At 50.9% G+C, this 17,278-nt stretch overlaps 1 protein-coding gene across 6 annotated transcripts in view; it reads left to right on the top strand.

The window, feature by feature from the left end:
* The window catches only part of PRRC2B (proline rich coiled-coil 2B), a 103,011-nt gene that overhangs the window by 62,768 nt on the left and 22,965 nt on the right, over positions 1–17,278 (top strand). For all 6 annotated transcript variants that reach the window (XM_066255905.1, XM_066255908.1, XM_066255906.1 and 3 more), the window contains exons 10-15: positions 3,614–3,704; positions 5,541–5,733; positions 8,828–9,143; positions 10,640–10,827; positions 14,280–14,475; positions 16,697–16,913. In XM_066255905.1, the coding sequence (XP_066112002.1) occupies positions 3,614–3,704; positions 5,541–5,733; positions 8,828–9,143; positions 10,640–10,827; positions 14,280–14,475; positions 16,697–16,913 (1,201 nt within the window). The remainder of the gene's footprint in view (positions 1–3,613; positions 3,705–5,540; positions 5,734–8,827; positions 9,144–10,639; positions 10,828–14,279; positions 14,476–16,696; positions 16,914–17,278) is intronic.

Raw genomic sequence — 17,278 nt, 5'->3', positions numbered from 1 at the left:
ACAGCTTTTCCTGTGCTGTCACGGTCTTGAGATTCATTTCTGTTGTTATATATCAGTAGCTGCTTTTAGCCCTGGCTGGTTAGTTCGGTTGGTTAGAGAGGTTGCCAGTTTGATCCCTGGGCAGGGCACTTAAGAGAAAAAGGAAAGAAAACAGTTGCTTTTAATTTACTGGGATATATTTTATTGTGTCAGTGTATTTTCATTTGTATTTCCATTCAAAAGTCCCATTGTGAGTAATATTTTCATTTCTCATGAGTAAATATCTAGGAGGGGAAGAATTAGGTCAAGGGGCCCGTGTGTGATGAGGGTCACAGTGGACCACCCAGAGCTTCTCCCTGGTGGCCGTGCTGCTGCACATCTCCAGAAGCGAACACAATACTTTTCTGTTAGTCTTTGTAACTTGAGCCATTCTGGTGGGTGTGTAGTGCTTGATTGTGCTTCTGACTTGCATTTGTGGATGACTAATAATGGTGGACACATTTTCATGTGCTATTTGGCTACAAGTATATCTTTTTTTCTTTTAGTGAGAAGAGGGGAGGCAGAAATAGCCTCCCACATGTACCACTATGGGGATCCACCCAGCAAGCCCACTAGGGGGCAGTGCTCTGCCCATTTGGGGCCCTTGCTCTGTTGTAACCGGAGCCATTTTTTTTTAGCACCTGAGGTGGAGGCCATGGAGCCATCCTCAGCACCAGGGGCCAGTTCACTCCAATTGGAGCCCTGGCTGCAGGAGAGGAGAAGAGTGAGAGAGTGGTGGGGGGAGAGAGGCAAGAAGGTGACGAAGCAGATGGGCACTTCTCCTGTGTGCTATGCCCGGGAATTGAACCTGGGACCACCACACACTGGGCCAACACTCTACCGCTGAGCCAACTGGCCAGGGTCTCTTTTTATTCTTTTTGAGTGATATGATACAAGTCCTTTGTCACTTGACATTTCACAGATATATTTTTTCTATTGTCTGCTTTATCTGTATATTTTCTAGCACTGTTTTGTTGAGCAGTTTTTATTTTTATTTTTTTTTATTATTATTATTATTTTTTGCATTTTTCTGAAGCTGGAAACAGGGAGAGACAGTCAGACAGACTCCTGCATGCGCCCGACCAGGATCCACCTGGCACGCCCACCATGGGGCGACGCTCTGCCCACCAGGGGGCGGTGCTCTGCCCATCCTGGGCATCACCATGTTGCGACCAGAGCCACTCTAGCGCCTGAGGCAGAGGCCACAGAGCCATCCCCAGCGCCCGGGCCATTTTTGCTCCACTGGAGCCTTGGCTGTGGGAGGGGAAGAGAGAGACAGAGAGGAAGGCGCGGCGGAGGGGTGGAGAAGCAAATGGGCGCTTCTCCTATGTGCCCTGGCCGGGAATTGAACCCGGGTTCTCCACACGCTAGGCCGACGCTCTACCGCTGAGCCAACTGGCTAGGGCTGAGCAGTTTTTAATTTTGATGGTGTTTTCTTGTTTGTTTTTGGAGAGAGAGAGAAAGAGAGACAGAAAGGGAGAGAAATGAAAAGCATCATTCGTAGTTGTGGGACTTTAGTTGTTCGATTGCTCTCTCATATGTGCCTTGACGGGGGTGGGGCACTCCAGCTGAGCCAGTGACCCCTTGCTCAAGTCAGCAACCACGGGGTCATGTCGATGCGACCTCGGGGATTGGAACCTGGGACTTAAGTGTCCCAGGTTGGTACTCTATCCTCTGCGCCACCACCTGTCAGAGTTAATGAAGTTTATAAATTTGTGTTTTTTTCCTTTGTGTTTTGTCTAAAGAAGTCTTTGTCTCACCATGGCGGTGACATTTCCTTGTGTTTTCTAGGTTGAACTCTTTGTGTTTGGGTCTGTGATCCATGTTTGAAGTAATTGATGTGCACGGTGTAAGATAGGAGTTGAAGTTTATTGTTTTCCACAGGATATCCATTGCTCCTACCCATTTGTTGTAAGAGTTTCCTATCCTGACTATAATTTTTTAATTGATTTTAATTTTTTAAATATATATATATTTATTTTTAATGGGGTGACATTGATAAATCAGGGTACATATGTTCAGAGAAAATATCTCCAGGTTATTTTGACATTTTATTATACTGCATTCCCATCACCCAAAGTCCAATTGTCTTCCATCACCTTATACCTGGTTTTCTTTGTGCCCCTCCCCTCCCCCAACTTCCTCCCTGTCCTCCCCCCTACCCCGTAACCACCACACTCTTGTCCATGTCTCTGAGTCTCTCTCTCTCTCTTTTTTTTTTTTTTTTGTATTTTTCTGAAGCTGGAAATGGGGATAGACAGCCAGACAGACTCCCGCATGCGCCCAACTGGGATCCACCTGGCACGCCCACCAGGGGGCGATGCTCTGCCCCTCCGGGGCATCGCTCTGTCGCGACCAGAGCCACTTTAGCGCCTGAGGCAGAGGCCAAGGAGCCATCCCCAGCACCCAGGCCATCTTTGCTCCAATGGAGCCTCGGCTGCGGGAGGGGAAGAGAGAGACAGAGAGGAAGGAGAGGGGGAGGGGTGGAGAAGCAGATGGGCGCCTCTCCTGTGTGCCCTGGCCAGGAATCGAACCCGGGACTTCCGCACGCCAGGCCGACGCTCTACCACTGAGCCAACCGGCCAGGGTCTGAGTCTCATTTTATGTCCCACCTATATATGGAATCATATAGTTCTTAGTTTTTTCTGATTTACTTATTTCACTCAGTATAATGTTATCAAGATCCATCCATGTTGTTGTAAATGATCCGATGTCATCATTTCTTATGGCTGAGTAGTATTCCATAGTATATATGTACCAAAGTAATTGATTTTAATTTATTGTGTTTACATAGATTCTAGTGTTGCCCAAATGCATTTCCCCTCCTCCGTATTCCCCTCAACATCTCCTTTGTCCCCCTCCCCACAGCGCCCTCCCCTCCCCCTTCCCTGCAGGTTTATCCCATCCTGTCATCCCCTTTCCCTCTGCCCTCTTTTCCTCCTGGCCTGACTGTATTGCTTTGGCACTTTTGCCAAAAACCAGTTGACCTTGGAAGCGTGGGTCTATTTCTGGACTCGTTTGTTCCACTGATCTGTTTATTCATCTTTATTCCAATACTACACTGTAGCTTTATAGTAAGTCTTAAATTCAGGTCATGTAAGTTTTCTTGTTCTTTCTTTTTTATTTTTTTAGAGACAGGAAGGGAGAAAGATGAGAAGCATTAAGTCATAGTTGTGGCACCTTAGTTGTTTGTTGATTGCTTTCTTATGTGCTTTGACCAGGGGGCTACAATAGAGCGAGTGACCCCTTGCTCAAGCCAGCGACCTTAGGCTTCAAGCCAGCAACCATGGGGTCAAGTCTATGATCCCACGCTTAAACTGGCAACCTCAAGGTTCAAACCTGGATCCTCAGCATCGCAGGCTGACATTCTATTCACCGTGCCACTGCCTGGTCAGGCTTTTTTTTTTTTTTTTTTTTTTTTTTTTTGAGAGAGAAATGGATTTGTTGCTCTAGGCATCTATGCATTGTTCTGGTGGTGACAGCTGGATGGTCTGCCTGGCCCCTCAGTTGGGCCGGCAGAATGCCTGACCACTGTCACTCTTAGAGTTGAAATTCTCAGTTTTTCTGTTTCTTCCTGGCCCACCTACTGCTGTAGGCCTCCATGAGGAAGTGGACTATTCTGAGAAGTTGAAGTTCAGCGACGACGAAGAGGAGGAAGACGTAATGAAGGATGGCAGGCCACAGTGGTAAGGCTCTCTGCCCCTGCTTGGGGCATGCTCCAGCACAGCCCTCTGCTGACCGGCACTGCTGTGTGGCGGTCACAGCACTGCTGCTGGTCGGTCACCGCGCCATGTGCGTGTCCTAGTGTGCAGCAGCCTCACAGGGCAGATGCTGTTGCACTTTGCAGACGGAGGAGTTAGCTACTGAGGATGGAACCAGGGTTTGCGTCCAGGCACCGCAGGCTGAGCCCAGTGATTATAACCCTGTTTCTGTATTTCCCAAGTGTGTGGTGTAGACCACACGCTCTACAGATTAATTATGGGTGTCATGCCCTAGAAGCCTTCTGTGGCCAAGCAAGTTTGGGAAACCACCAGAGCGCACCTTATTTCTTCCAGGGTCACGCACAGCCTGGGACATGTGTGCAAACGCCTTTGGGGAGTCTTGGGGTGGGGGAAGCTGCGAGCAGGGTGTGCCAGGTTTCCTTAACATTTTAGACCCCTTTAATCTTTTCTCTCCTTTTTTGGATCACTTTATTGGACTAATTTTACTCAGTGCTCTTTGGAAAATATATTGTATTTAGGCCCCTCTTGTTTTTATCATGATACCACTAGTGTAGCCCTTTTAAAATAGTACTTTTGGTTGCTTTAATTTGCCTTTTGGGGGGGTGGTACCAGCAAATACAAGCATTTTCCTTTATATAGCATTTTCTTTCCTATTTTCTTTGTATATTACCTGTTAGGCACCTTATGCTTTCCTCAAAAAATGAGATATTTTATATTGTTTAGATGTTAATGCTTTAATCTTTCTTTCTTCCATTGTCACTGATTGACTGTTGTGTAGTTGAGTCTGCATGTCTTCCTCCGCGTTGTTTCATCTCTCAGTTCGAAGCTCCCGCAGACGGTGCCCCTCTTTGGGAGGAGGCTGGTGCTGGTCACTCACCGCGCCCTTGCTGGTGCACCAGTAATTCACTGAGGCCCCTGGCATTTATTCTCATGCTGTTTGGTTTTTAGCCAGTTTTGGATGCACTGGGAAGTATCTGTGGGTCAGTTCTTGGAACACTAAGCTCAGAAGGAAACATGACCAAGAACTTAAATCAAAGGCAAAGACATAAATTGTCACAGATTTATTGGAGCAGTAGGCCACTCTGTTTCTCGCCTTTTTCAGTGGATGTTACTTAACTGTTCAACTAAAAGAGTTAGCCATGGGTTCTGGACCCAGCTTTGCGACTGGCTATGACCAAGGACACTTCAAATTGAGGGTACCTGCTTTTTAAAAAATATTCTCTGAGCTGTTGATGATGCCCAACCCCCAGAGACTCCTGCAACAAGCTCCCAGTCCCCTGTGACATCTTGTTTCCCCCCCCCGTGATGACTCCTGAAACCTTGACTCCCTTGTTTCCGTTCCTGGTGCCTGGGGCCCAGGCCAGCACCCTTCCTCTCCCGGGTTGTGCGGAGGTCAGCCAGGGCGCCTCCTTCCTTTGATCTCACCCTCTTCCCCTTCACAGTGCGCCTTGCTGTCTTCTGAAGACACAGAGCTGTTAGCCCTCCCTGGGAGGACAGCTGCCCAGCCTCTCCAAGACTGTACAGCTCTTTCCAGTGGAGGCAGTAAGGCTCTCCTCGGCCCCGGTAGATGAAGTAGTGGGTGTGCAACATCCCTCCTGGGGCTTTGTGTTTAAGAGTGATTTGGTAAATGTTGGTGCTGAATTTGGTGTTCTGGGCATGTTCTGTCACCCATACTGGGGTGGGGAGTTAGGTCTGTTCTGATGAAGGAAGTGATGGAGTGACAGGTGGTTAGGGGTCTCTGACTAGTAACATCAGTGTTGGGCTGGCGGGGGAGCTAACACTCAGTGCGGTTTGTCCTAGGAACAGCTGGGACCCGAGAAGGCAGCGGCAGCTGTCCATGAGCTCTGCGGACAGTGCCGATGGCAAGCGTACTCAGGAGGAGGGGAAGGAGTGGGGCGAAGCAGTGGGTATGACTCGGATCGTCCGGAAGATGCCAGAGCCCCAGCCACCTTCCAGGAAGCCTCACAGCTGGACGTCAGGCCCTGACTACCAGGTACTGTGGGCACCGGAGGGGCTCTGCATCCCGGATTAGCTGCAACACACAAACACACACCCTCTTCACATGCACTGACCAGGGTTCTGAGTAAAAGGCCACAGTGGGGCATCTTGTTGGCTGTCCTGTTCCTGAGTTAAGTGGCTGGGTTTCTGAAAGTCCTGCATGGACATTTTTCTCTTTCTTTAGTTTCAAAAGTTTCTTTTGAAATTTTGAAACAGGGACATACTTAGACAAATAAGGTGGGAGTAAGGACAATACAAAGAGCACTTCCTCTGAGACGTTTGAAGACGTTGCCCACCTGGTTAGGCACGACCACCAGAGTACTGCGGTGTATAACATTTACCAAGGAATGACATTCCTCCTAGGTGGCCACAGGCACAACCAGGAAAATAGCATTGCTACATCATTACTGCCAACTTTTACCTGCTGTCCCATTAATGTCGTCTACACAAAGGACTCCAGTTCCAAACCACATCCTGCCTTCATTGCCCTGTCTCTGTTGTCCCGTCATTGGAAGACAGCCCTTCCTTAACTTTCACGACTGACGTTTTTGAAGATTAATAGTTACTTCAGTTACTTTGTTACTTTGTGGTATGCACCTCAAATTGGATTTGTCTGGTCCTTCCTTGTGATTAGATTCAAGATTTCCTTTTTTGGCTAGAATCTCCCAGACATGACACTGTCTTCATTGCACCCTACCAGGTGACCGCGACTCCACCCTGTCCGGCTCCGACAGCCTTCACTTTGAGTTTTTGGTTCAGGTGGTGTCTGCTCGGTTTCACACTGTGGGGTTCATTTGTTTTTGTTTTTGTTTTTTGTTTTTTTTTAAGATTTTATTTATTCATTATAGAGAGGGGAGAGAGAGAGAGAAGGGGGGAGGATCAGGAAGCATCAACTCCCATATGTGCCTTGACCAGGCAAGCGCAGGGTTTTGAACCGGCAACCTCAGTGTTTCCAGGTTGACGCTTTATCCACTGCGCCACCACAGGTCAGGCTCTCTTCTGCATTTGTAATCGATAGGAGTTTTGTGGAGGAGTACTTTGAGACTAGGAATATCCTATTTCTTATCAAATTGAGAGTTTATTTGTATCAATGAGTTAGAGTCAGTTTCTCTCATTTTGAAGCTCAGTTTGTCTTTGGCTGGGCTGCTGGGATCCTCTTCACGCCGGTGCCGGGGCCCTTTGCACATGGCTCGTCTCTTCGTGTGCAGTCCCTTGCTGTCTGAGCTCCTCTCTCCTCATGCTGCCTTGGACTGGAGGCGGTCCTTACTGTCTTGAAACTGATGTGTGAGCATGAAGGAGTGCTCACTGCTGTTGGCATCACTGTTCCCGGGCCCTCTCAGTGTGGTGCACACACACATTTGTATCTTTATTATTTTTGTATTTATCTGCATAGAAAACTCTTAAGTCACAGTGATAGCTTCAGTTCCACAGAATTCATTCTAGTTGTCCCTAGTATTTACACCTGTTCAGTCGGCCCTCTTCTATGTGACTGGTCCCCCACTTCTGCCCCCACCCTTGCCCTCACACAGATGCCCTTCTCACCCACTCAGATGTCAGAGCCTCATGTGGATGCCCTGAATTTCCCTGCTGGGCTGTCTCTTAAGAATTTCCTCCTGCACATGGACACCCTCCTCACCCTGCCTGGGCTCTGACCCCTGCTCCGAGCCACCATGACTCCAGAGCACCAGATGCCTCACCTCATGACTTAGGACAGAATTGTTTAGGAGGGGCGTAACTGGGGATGGTAAAGATGATACTTTATTTATTATTTATTTTTAGCAAGAGAGACAGAGCTACAGACAGGGACAGATGGGCAGGAAGGGAGAGAGATAAGAAACATCAATTCTTCATTGTGGCATCTTGGTTGTTCATTGATTACCCTTCCGTATGTGCCTTAACCAGTGGGTGGGGTTACAGCAGAGTGATTGACCCCTTGCTCAAGCCGACGACCTTTGAGCTCAAGCCTGTGACCATAGGGTTATGTCTACGATCCCACACTCAAGCTGGTGAGCCCACACTCAAGCCAGATGAGCTCGTGCTCAAGTCAGTGACCTCAGGGTTTCAAACCTGGGTCCTCTGCATCCCAGTCCAGTGCTCTATACAGTGCGCTACTGCTGGTCGGGCTAATTTTTAAATAAAAAGTTTATTGATTTTAGCAAGAGAGGAAGAGGGGAAGAAAGACACAGGAACATCCATCTGTTCCTGTATGTGCCCTTGACTGGGGATTGAACCAGCAACCTCTGCACTTTGGGACGGTGCTTTAACCAGCTAAGCTATTCGGCCAGGGCTGTGTGGGGTATTTTTTGTTTCTTTTTTGTTTTGTATTTTGTGTGTGTGTGTGTTTGATGACTTGACCGTTCTGCAAATCTGTTTGATTACCACTCAGCACAGGAAGCTGTCCATTTCTGATAGAGCTCATGGAAGTCCGTGGCTGGCTCATCGGGGCTGTCACGCGTCCTGCACGTGCTTCCCTCCCGCACACCAGTGAGAAACCCTCCCTGCAGTGAGGCTTTCGCGCTTCATCTTTGGCCCCTGGGTGTTGTCCAGTACTGCCACCATTGAGAGGCTAGAGACTCAGGTGGATGGACTACCCACAGGAGATGTTCTTAGAGATACATTTTGTTTCTGTATAAAGGATCGCTATGAGTTTCAGTTTTTCATGGCTCCTATAGCAGAGGTTTTACATACTTTCACAGGAGGAGCAGGGCAGCTTCTGTCTGAGAAACGGTGAGTGTGTGCTTTTCAGCCTCTGTGTACTAGCTACAGGAGGCCTAATCTTGAGTGCCCAGCAGGAGCGGTGCGAGCGTTCATGTACTGTCTCCTCTGTGTCAGTCCCCATGCCGGGTGCTTTGCAAATGGTTCAGGGTATCTTCATAATCCCAAGGGCTTTCTGTGTTATCCCGGTTTGCAAATGAGAAGCTAAGGTACGGTTCCATATAGTCAAGGGTAGAGGAGGAATAAAACTCAAGTCCGCCTCGTGCACTACTGCGGCCTCTCAGAGGTGCTCAGGGTCCTGAGAAGGAAGACGGACCCCGTATTGGTAGTTGCCCTGTCTCCTGGTTCCATCAGAGGCTTACTTCTCTTCACAGAAGTCCTCAGTGGGCAGTGTGTTCCAGCAACAGTCTGTTGAGGACAAAGAGGACAAGCCACCGCCACGGCAGAAGTTCATCCAGTCCGAGATGTCCGAGGCCGTGGAGCGGGCCCGGAAGCGCCGGGAGGAGGAGGAGCGCCGAGCCCGGGAGGAGAGGCTGGCTGCCTGTGCCGCCAAACTCAAACAGTTGGACCAGAAGTGTAAGCAGGCGCAGAAGGCCAGTGAGGCCCAGAAGCAGGTGGAGAAGGAGGTGCCCCGGTCTCCAGGCACCGAGAAGGTGCCGCCACAGGAGAATGGCCCTGCTGTCCGCAAAGGTGAGCGGGAGGACCTCCTCCCAGGAATTGGAAACCCGGGCAGCTGGGTTCACTGGCTTTTGTTTGCATCTCCCTGGCTTTCTGCCTAGCACAGCCAGTGATTACAGCTAGAGGGCATTGGGAAGCTTCGTCGTTTAAGAGTACAGCCTAGGTGAATGCCTGGATTCACGTCCTGTTTCAGCTGCTAACACTAGCTGGCTCCACGCCTCACTCTGGGGCTTATATCCTTCTCTATGAGATGGGGTGACAACTGCGTGTCCCTCCCGGCGTGCTGGGGCCCCATGAGACGATGTGCATGAAGCACCTTGCACAGGCTTCTGAATATAGAAATCACACACGTAATATTACCAATGTTGTCGTTATCACTGTTACCATTACTCTGACTGCTTCAGCAAAGATGCAGGCGCTGCAGGACTTAATAGAGGCACAGGACCCTCCCACATGACGTTGAGAAAAGCTCTCCCATGTGTTGAGTACATTTCCTGGTGTCTGTTCTAAAGGGAATGGATCCTGTGCCTGCGTGAGAACCTGGGTGGCGCTGTGGGGGGGAGAGTGTCCCTTGCAGCAGTTTTAAAGAGCATGATCATTCTATGTTCTTTGTGACTTTCAAAAATCAATAGAAACCACTCTTTTATAGGAGAGAAGGGCCCGAAAGCCTCTCAGAAGGGGTCTTACTGCTGGTCTGGTAGCCATTAATGCCCTTTTGGGCTGGGAAACTCAAAGGGACGAACCGCTGTCCTGTTCGTTTCCTTTCACTGAAGTCTGAGCAACCCTGTGCCAGGCCTTGGCCCTGAGGCGGGACGGCAGGGGTCCAGGAAGCAGGTTGCTTTGGTGTGAGTATGGTCAGTGGATACTGGTCCCCAGGATGGGCTTGAGGCTCTTGTGACTCGGGCTGAGCCTACAGCTCCCCTGCGCCCACTGCCCTCTGCGGGGTTCCCCTGTGAGGCTCTGCAGCGGGCCCCTCTGCCATAGAATGAAGAGTGTGAGTGTCAACGACTCCGGGGAAGAAGCATGCGCAGTGGGCGGGGGCAGGGAAGAAGGGAACTTGAGAGAGAAGAGTGGTGGGAAGTTGTGTGGAGCATATATTGCATCTCACCTGCTGTTTTAAGTACATTGCCTAGATTATCATTTAATTTTCAGGAGCCCCATGAGGTAGGCACAGCTGCTGTCCTTTTTCAGGTGAAGAAACGGGCAGAGAGGCTGACTTGCCGTCACAGCCTTTGGTTGTGTTGAGTCATGCCGTTGGGATGGTGGATGTGTGGGCTGTCATCGAGCTTCTGGCTGCTATCTGGTTTCCTGGGGTCCTTTTTAATGGAACCTCTCACCTGCACCCAGGTCCAGGCTCCACCGCTGATGCTGTGACCTCAGGCGCTTCACCTGATCTCTGGACCCTTCATTTTCTCTAAAGCAACGTTGATGTGGGGGCCCGTGAGCCCAGGCCTGTGGAGCGTTAGCCGGGGTTCGAGCTCACTGGCCATTCTCTATTTGCTCTCTAGGCTCCCCCGAGTTCTTTGCCCAGGAAGCCTCCAACACGTTTTCAGAAGAAGCCCCCATAGCCCCTGCAGCTGTGGCTCAGAGTGGCAGCGGTGAGGAGGGGGCCAGGGAGGCTGGGTCCCCTGCGCAGGAGTTCAGCAAGTACCAGAAGTCACTTCCTCCCAGATTCCAGCGCCAGCAGCAGCAGCAGGTAAATAGGAAGACATTGAGATGGTCCTAGAGAATGGAGCTGACTGCTGAGTGTTGTCCTCTCTCCCATTCCCTGTGCCCCGTGCCCCATGCCCCCTTCCATAACAACAAACCATAGTCCACTCACATCTGTCCTACTCACATCAGGGATGTCAGGAGCTGCACCTCAAAGCTTAGGGCTGTGGTGGATCAGCTCTGACCATCATTTCTCCAAGTGATGTCTCCTATTAGTAGTTCAGTAACCTTGTCTAAAATTAGTAAGGGCGTGTGCTGTGTGCCTGAGACTTGGTATCGTTAGCTGCAGAATGTTTTTTTCATGAGCACAGTACACTGGCCACTCTATGGACCGAAAGACACGGGTTTGTAGGTGTTGAACCAGAGAGCTGTGAATCCAGTCCTAACGGTGCAGCTTATCCAGTTGTGTATGGCCTTGGGCAGGTCAGTGTCAACCAGGAAGAGGGAGTACCTGCTGATCAGTGTGGCTGTGAGGGATTTCGGACACCTGTAACTGATTTGTCAGTATCATTTTTATTGGTGTTTCATAAACCTTGGAAGGGACTTATCTTTTGCCTTGAACACGATCATGTGGGTAATGGTTATAATCATACCCAGTCCCTTATAAGCCTGGTCATCTTGTCCAGCTGGAATCACTCATTGGCAGTTTTATAGGAGCATGGTGTGTGTGTGTGTGTGTGACAGAGACAGAGACAGAGAGAGGGACAGACAGACAGGGAGAGAGATGAGAAGCATCGAGTCTTCGTAGCAGCACCTTAGTTGTTCACTGATTACTTTCTCATAGGTGCCTTGATGGGGGAGGGGGCGGGGCTACAGCAGACTGAGTGACCCCCCCCCCCTTTTTTTTGTATTTTTCTGAAGCTGGAAACAGGGAGAGACAGTTAGACTCCCGCATGCGCGTGACCGGGATCCACCCGGCACGCCCACCAGGGGGCGATGCTCTGCCCCTCCTGGGCGTCGCTCTGCCACGACCAGAGCCACTCTAGCGCCTGGGGCAGAGGCCAAGGAGCCATCCCCAGCGCCTGCGCCATCTTTGCTCCAATGGAGCCTTGGCTGTGGGAGGGGAAGAGAGAGACAGAGAGGAAGGAGGGGGGAGGGGTGGAGAAGCAGATGGGCACTCCTCCTATGTGCCCTGGCCGGGAATCGAACCCGGGTCCCCCACACGCCAGGCCGACGCTCTACCGCTGAGCCAACCGGCCAGGGCCAACCCCTTGCTCAAGCCAGTGACCTTGGGCTCAAGCTGGTGAGCCTTGCTCAAACCAGATGAGCCTGCACTCAAGCTGGTGACATGCAGGGTCTCAAATCTGGGTCCTCTACATCCCAGTCCAATGCTCTATCCACTGCGCCCCAGCCTGGTCAGGCTATAGGAGTGTTTTATGGGAGTAATAAATGAACAGAGTTATTACTGATGAGCAGTGCATTTTGGTGGGAAACTGAGATGATACGTAGACATTACTTAGGCCAGCAGCAAGGTGTGCAGTAGATTATTACATTAATAAAAAGTGTTTCAAAATATGTGTACCCTGTGGAAACAAATTGAGTCTTGAGCCTCTTCCTAGAATCTTCTTTGGTTTTCTTTAGTACCTGCCCCCCAGGTTCTCTTTTGCTTGGACTCCTAGGAAGTATTCCAGGAGCCCAGAGGGTCCCCCGCTCTGAGAGCTACTCGCACGCGTTTCAGCGTTCAGGGTGGGTGACACGGCAGTTACTTGTACAGTCCAGCTACGACAAGTCTATTACGGGGTCCTCAAATGGGAAAAGGTATGGAATTAAATAAATAGATAGAAAATTAAAGATATATACATCAAGATGGGTTCAGGAGGACCGCATGGCGAACAGTCTACTGCTCCTAAGCCAATGCAATGGCGGCCCCCAGAAGTGCATCCGTTTTTATTCAGGGGAAAAAAAATGTGGTCCATTAGCAATTTAATTGTTTCCAAGACAACTCAAAGACAACCCCCACCATACCATTCAAATCCAACTTTACACCAGTAAGAAACTAGCTTCCAGCCTCTTCCGGAGAACATGGGTGGGACAAGCGAGAATCAGGTGTAGCTCTTTGTTAACCGGGCAGGTGAGGTGGGGGGTTAGGCCCGGCACCTCTGTCCCCAAGATATCCAGATTATAAAAATACCCTGTTTATCTTTCGGTCCCCAACAGTTACTCCTGGCGGGGGGAGAAGGACTGACTGGGCAGATCTCTATAGAGTCGCTTGAGCCAATCACAGCAGTAACAGTTGTTCTAGGCAGTTTTTCTGGGGGGACAATGATGGGCAGGTCTTTCCTTTAGAATAGAGGGTCTGGAGGCGCGAGTCTGACAGACTTTGAGGTCAGGTTCTTTAGGGACCTGGGATCTAAACATGAGTCTCTGTGGGGAGAGGCCCACAGTCTCCAGTGCAGCTGGGGGTGCTCTAGTTATTGAATGCTGAGCGCTAGGCGCCTGCGTGGGTGGAGCTGTCCAGGGTATCTAGCCAGGCTACCGGCCAGTAGGCAGCCTTGTTTGCAGATTAGAAGGGGTGGGCCCGTTGGTTCTCCTAGGCTGATTCTGCACCTGGGAGGCAGCCCCAGAGGTCTCTGCTGGAATGGAGCAGGGTCTGCACTGAGCCCTCTCCAGGCCCTTGATGTTGAATGTTCTATGATGCTTCTGGTAGGGTGCAGGGAATACCACCACGAACTCGGTGTAGTCCCTTGTGATGCAGTGAGCCAAAGCAGCAATAGAAAAAAACGGCCTGTTGGCACTACGAAGAAGTACAGGCTGTAAGAATAGGGGGGACCTGGTCTCCAAGGGAGTGGCAACAGGCTTCCCAGAGGAGGTGCTTTTTAATCTGAAACCTAAAGAAGGACAGTGACAGCGGGTTTGGGGGTGGAGGACGTGGGAGCCCAGAGTGTTCCAAGGCCTTAAGTGGTAGGCGGTCGTGTGGAGCAGAAAGCCAGGCCAGTGTGTGAGGTGAAGCTAGGAGCGGGGCAGTCTCGTAGGACCCTGTCGCTGACATGACCCTGTGGAGAGCTCTGGAAGTGAAGCACGGGTGGACACGAGCAGAGGGGTGTGTGTGTGTGTGTGTGTGTGTGTGTAAAAGGTCCCTGTAGTTGAGTGGGGACAATGGAGAGAGGAGGAAAAGGATGATGACCATCCCATGTGTTGTAGACAGGGTTGTGCTGGTCAGCTGTGCTCCAGGGGAGTGTGTGATCTAGTGAGTGAGAACCCAGTCTGCCTGTATTAGAGGATCACGAGGCTCCTGCTGTGACAGTGGCACAACTATGCATCCAGTTTTGGGAGGGACCGCAGCCTGAAGGAAGTAACACACGGGGACTCCCCTGTGGGCAGCTGCTCATCCCTCTCATCTCTTGGTCTCCTCTTCTGGGTGGGCTTCCTGTGCCCCCGGCTGGAAGAGGGCGTGTGCGCAGGGCGGGGCCTCCGCCTTACTGGCCTCTCCCTGCACAGGAGCAGCTGTACAAGATGCAGCACTGGCCGCAGGTGTACCCGCCCCCGTCCCACCCGCAGCGCACTTTCTACGCGCACCACCCCCAGATGCTGGGCTTCGACCCCAGGTGGATGATGATGCCTTCCTACATGGACCCACGGATCACGCCCACACGGACCCCGGTGGACTTCTACCCCTCAGCCCTGCACCCCTCGGGTAAGTTCCTGGAGAGCCCCGGACAGGGCGTTGTGACGGTGGTGCCCAGGAGTCAGACCCCTAGGTTTCACTCTGACCTCGACACCAGTCTGAGTTTTAACTTCCTTGTTTGCCAAGTGCGGGTATGATACTAGTACCTGTCACAGCAATTATTGGAAAAAGTCCTAAGATCATATGTTATAAATTAATTTAATCTCTTCTATGTCATTATCCCTTTTTACCATTCTTAATGTGCTTTGTGTCGTCTCTGTTTTTTTTCCCTCGGTTAGTCTTCTTCAAGGTTTGCCTAATTAATGCCATTTTTCAAAGTCACTTTGAGATTTCTTTTTATTTATTTATTTTTAAGTGAAAGGAGGGGAGATAATGAAACAGACTCCTGCATGCCCCCACACCGGGATTCTCCCAGCAACCCCTATCTGGGGCTGATGCTTACAACTGAGCTCTTTTTAGCACCTGAGGCAGAGGCTTTATGGAGCCATCTTCAGTGCCTGGGGCCAACTTGCTCAAACAGTGGCTGTGGGAGAGGATGTAGGGAGGGGCAGGGGTGGCGAAGCAGAAGGTCACTTCTTCTGTGTGCCCTGATCAGGACATATACTTGCAGGGATGACACTGTACCATGGAGCTATCCTGCCAGAGCCAACAGCGGTGGGGGGTTTTTTTTGTTTGTTTGGTTGGTTGGTTTTGTTTTTTAGATAGGGACAAGCAGAAAGGGAGAGAGATGAGAAGCATCATTTTGTAATTGTTCATTGATTGCTTTCTCATATGTGCCTTGACTGGGGGGCTCCAGCTCAGCCAGCGTCCTTGGGCTTTAAGCCAGCAACCATGGGGTCATGTCTGTGAGTCTGCGCTCAAGCCAGATGGGCCTTCACTCAAGCTGGCGACCTTGGGGTTTCAAACCTGGGACCTCAGGGTCCCAGGTCTTCACTCTATCCACTCACTGCACCACCGCCTTGTCAGGCGAGCGTGTGGTTTTCTAATCTGCCTTTTGACTGGAGACATAGCCCTTTGAGAGTCTTTGTTTTGGGGAGCAGCTCGGCTGCGGCTCTGCCTTGTCCAGAACAGCCTCGTCCCTGTGCTGAGAGTGTTAGAGCCCAGAGGTTACAAAGACTGACAGACAACTTTCCCTGTTCCCCTCCGGGAAGTACCAGCTCATAGCTCAGACATGTGCCCATGGTTTCACCCCCCCGGCAGGGGTCCTGTGTTATAGGGGATACACGACTTTGCAAGCGACAGGTTTGATATATTCTGTCCAGCGTTTTTGTGGGAAAAAGAGTTTTTGGCTGGATGGCATTTTCAAGTAATAAAGCTCTGCTGTATTGCCAAAAGTGAGTCAGTGTCCAGTCTTGAGCAGTTTAGCCTGTCTCAATCAACTCTTGGTCATGATATATAATTTTAGGGTTCCATAAAGAGTACCAGCCACCACTTGACTCAGTCTGACTCCCTAGTGGAGTCATGTACCAATAGCATTTGAACAGAGCGTTCCACAGCAAAGTGAATGTGAGAGCCACTGGCCTACAGCAGGACCACGTAAAAGAAGAGCACAGCAAAACTTTTGGCTACTCATAAGCTTTGTGAAGAAAACAATGTGAACAATCAGATCTTTTTTTCCCTCCACAGACTGCGGCCCAGTGAGACCTTTAATATCATCTGCACTCACCTAACCCCCTTATTTGGCAACTGGGTGGAGAGGCCGCAGAGGGGGTGCAGTTTCCCAGCTAGTTTGTATCTGTGGGTCTGAGGTGCCCTCTTTATCCTAAACTCGACGAACCAGTTACCAGTTTGTCATTTGTGCATCACGTTCCGCATTCTTGTAGGAAACGTAAACGCTGCTGTTTATCTTAGGGTTAGCAGTGACAGAACTATAACCAGAGTCTCTTGGTCAGTGCCCTTGCCCAGGTTCTGCATGGCTCTTGGTGCCACTTAGAGGCTCGCTGCTGGCAGGCTGCCTTCGCTGGCCTTCTGCTGCCACAGGAGCTATAGTTGGTGTTGCCGGTGTCCCTGTGCCAGTGTTATGTACCCTCGCCGCAGGGGCCTTCACCTGGAAACAGGCTACACTGCAGGCCTCTCAGCACCTCACATGGCATGCTGTGGCTTCAAAGGTCCTGTGGTCAGAAAGGATTCAGGTCCCAGGGATGCTAAGCAGGAAGCGCCGTGTGCATGTGACAGGGTAACACAGCGTGGCTTTGGGATTGGGATGACAGAGACCAGTTCTCTCCTCTAGGACTGATGAAGCCGGTGGTGCCCCAGGAGTCCCTCAGTGGGGCTGGCTGTCGCTCTGAGGATTCGAGCCGTGTCCCCCCGCTGCAAGAAAGAAAAGTGACTGCCATTGACCCAGCCCCAGTGTGGAGTCCCGAGGGCTACATGGCATTGCAGAGCAAGAGCTATTCACTTCCCCACCCGAAATCCAACGACACTCTGGCCATGGACATGCACGTCAGGTGAGACAAACTTGGTCCTACTGACCACACCCGCAGGAAGACTTCTCTGAGGGGCTCTGGGAAGAGGCACCCCCGGGAGACACTGCCCAGGGGGTGCGGTGTCTGTGAAGGGGCTGCAGTGCCCTCTGGAGAGGGAAGTGACGAGGATGGCTTGAAGGCTGTTGTGTGAGGGGTGTTTATCTGATGGTGGGACCGAGGCCCAGGAGAAGCCATGGGTCAAAGGCCAGTCGCGGAACCAGGAGTGGGGCAAGGGAGCGGGACTCGGGGCTGGCAGGTGGGCATGAGCGTGTGGGGCATGGCTCCTTCCTGTGAGGTGAAGCCAGAGCGCCCAGACTTCGCGGACTCCCAGGCTCCAGCTTGTTGCA

This window comes from Saccopteryx bilineata, chromosome 2 (assembly GCF_036850765.1).
Source record: "Saccopteryx bilineata isolate mSacBil1 chromosome 2, mSacBil1_pri_phased_curated, whole genome shotgun sequence".
In the NCBI taxonomy this organism is placed as follows: domain Eukaryota; kingdom Metazoa; phylum Chordata; class Mammalia; order Chiroptera; family Emballonuridae; genus Saccopteryx; species Saccopteryx bilineata.
This window is presented reverse-complemented; position numbering and strand designations above follow the sequence as displayed.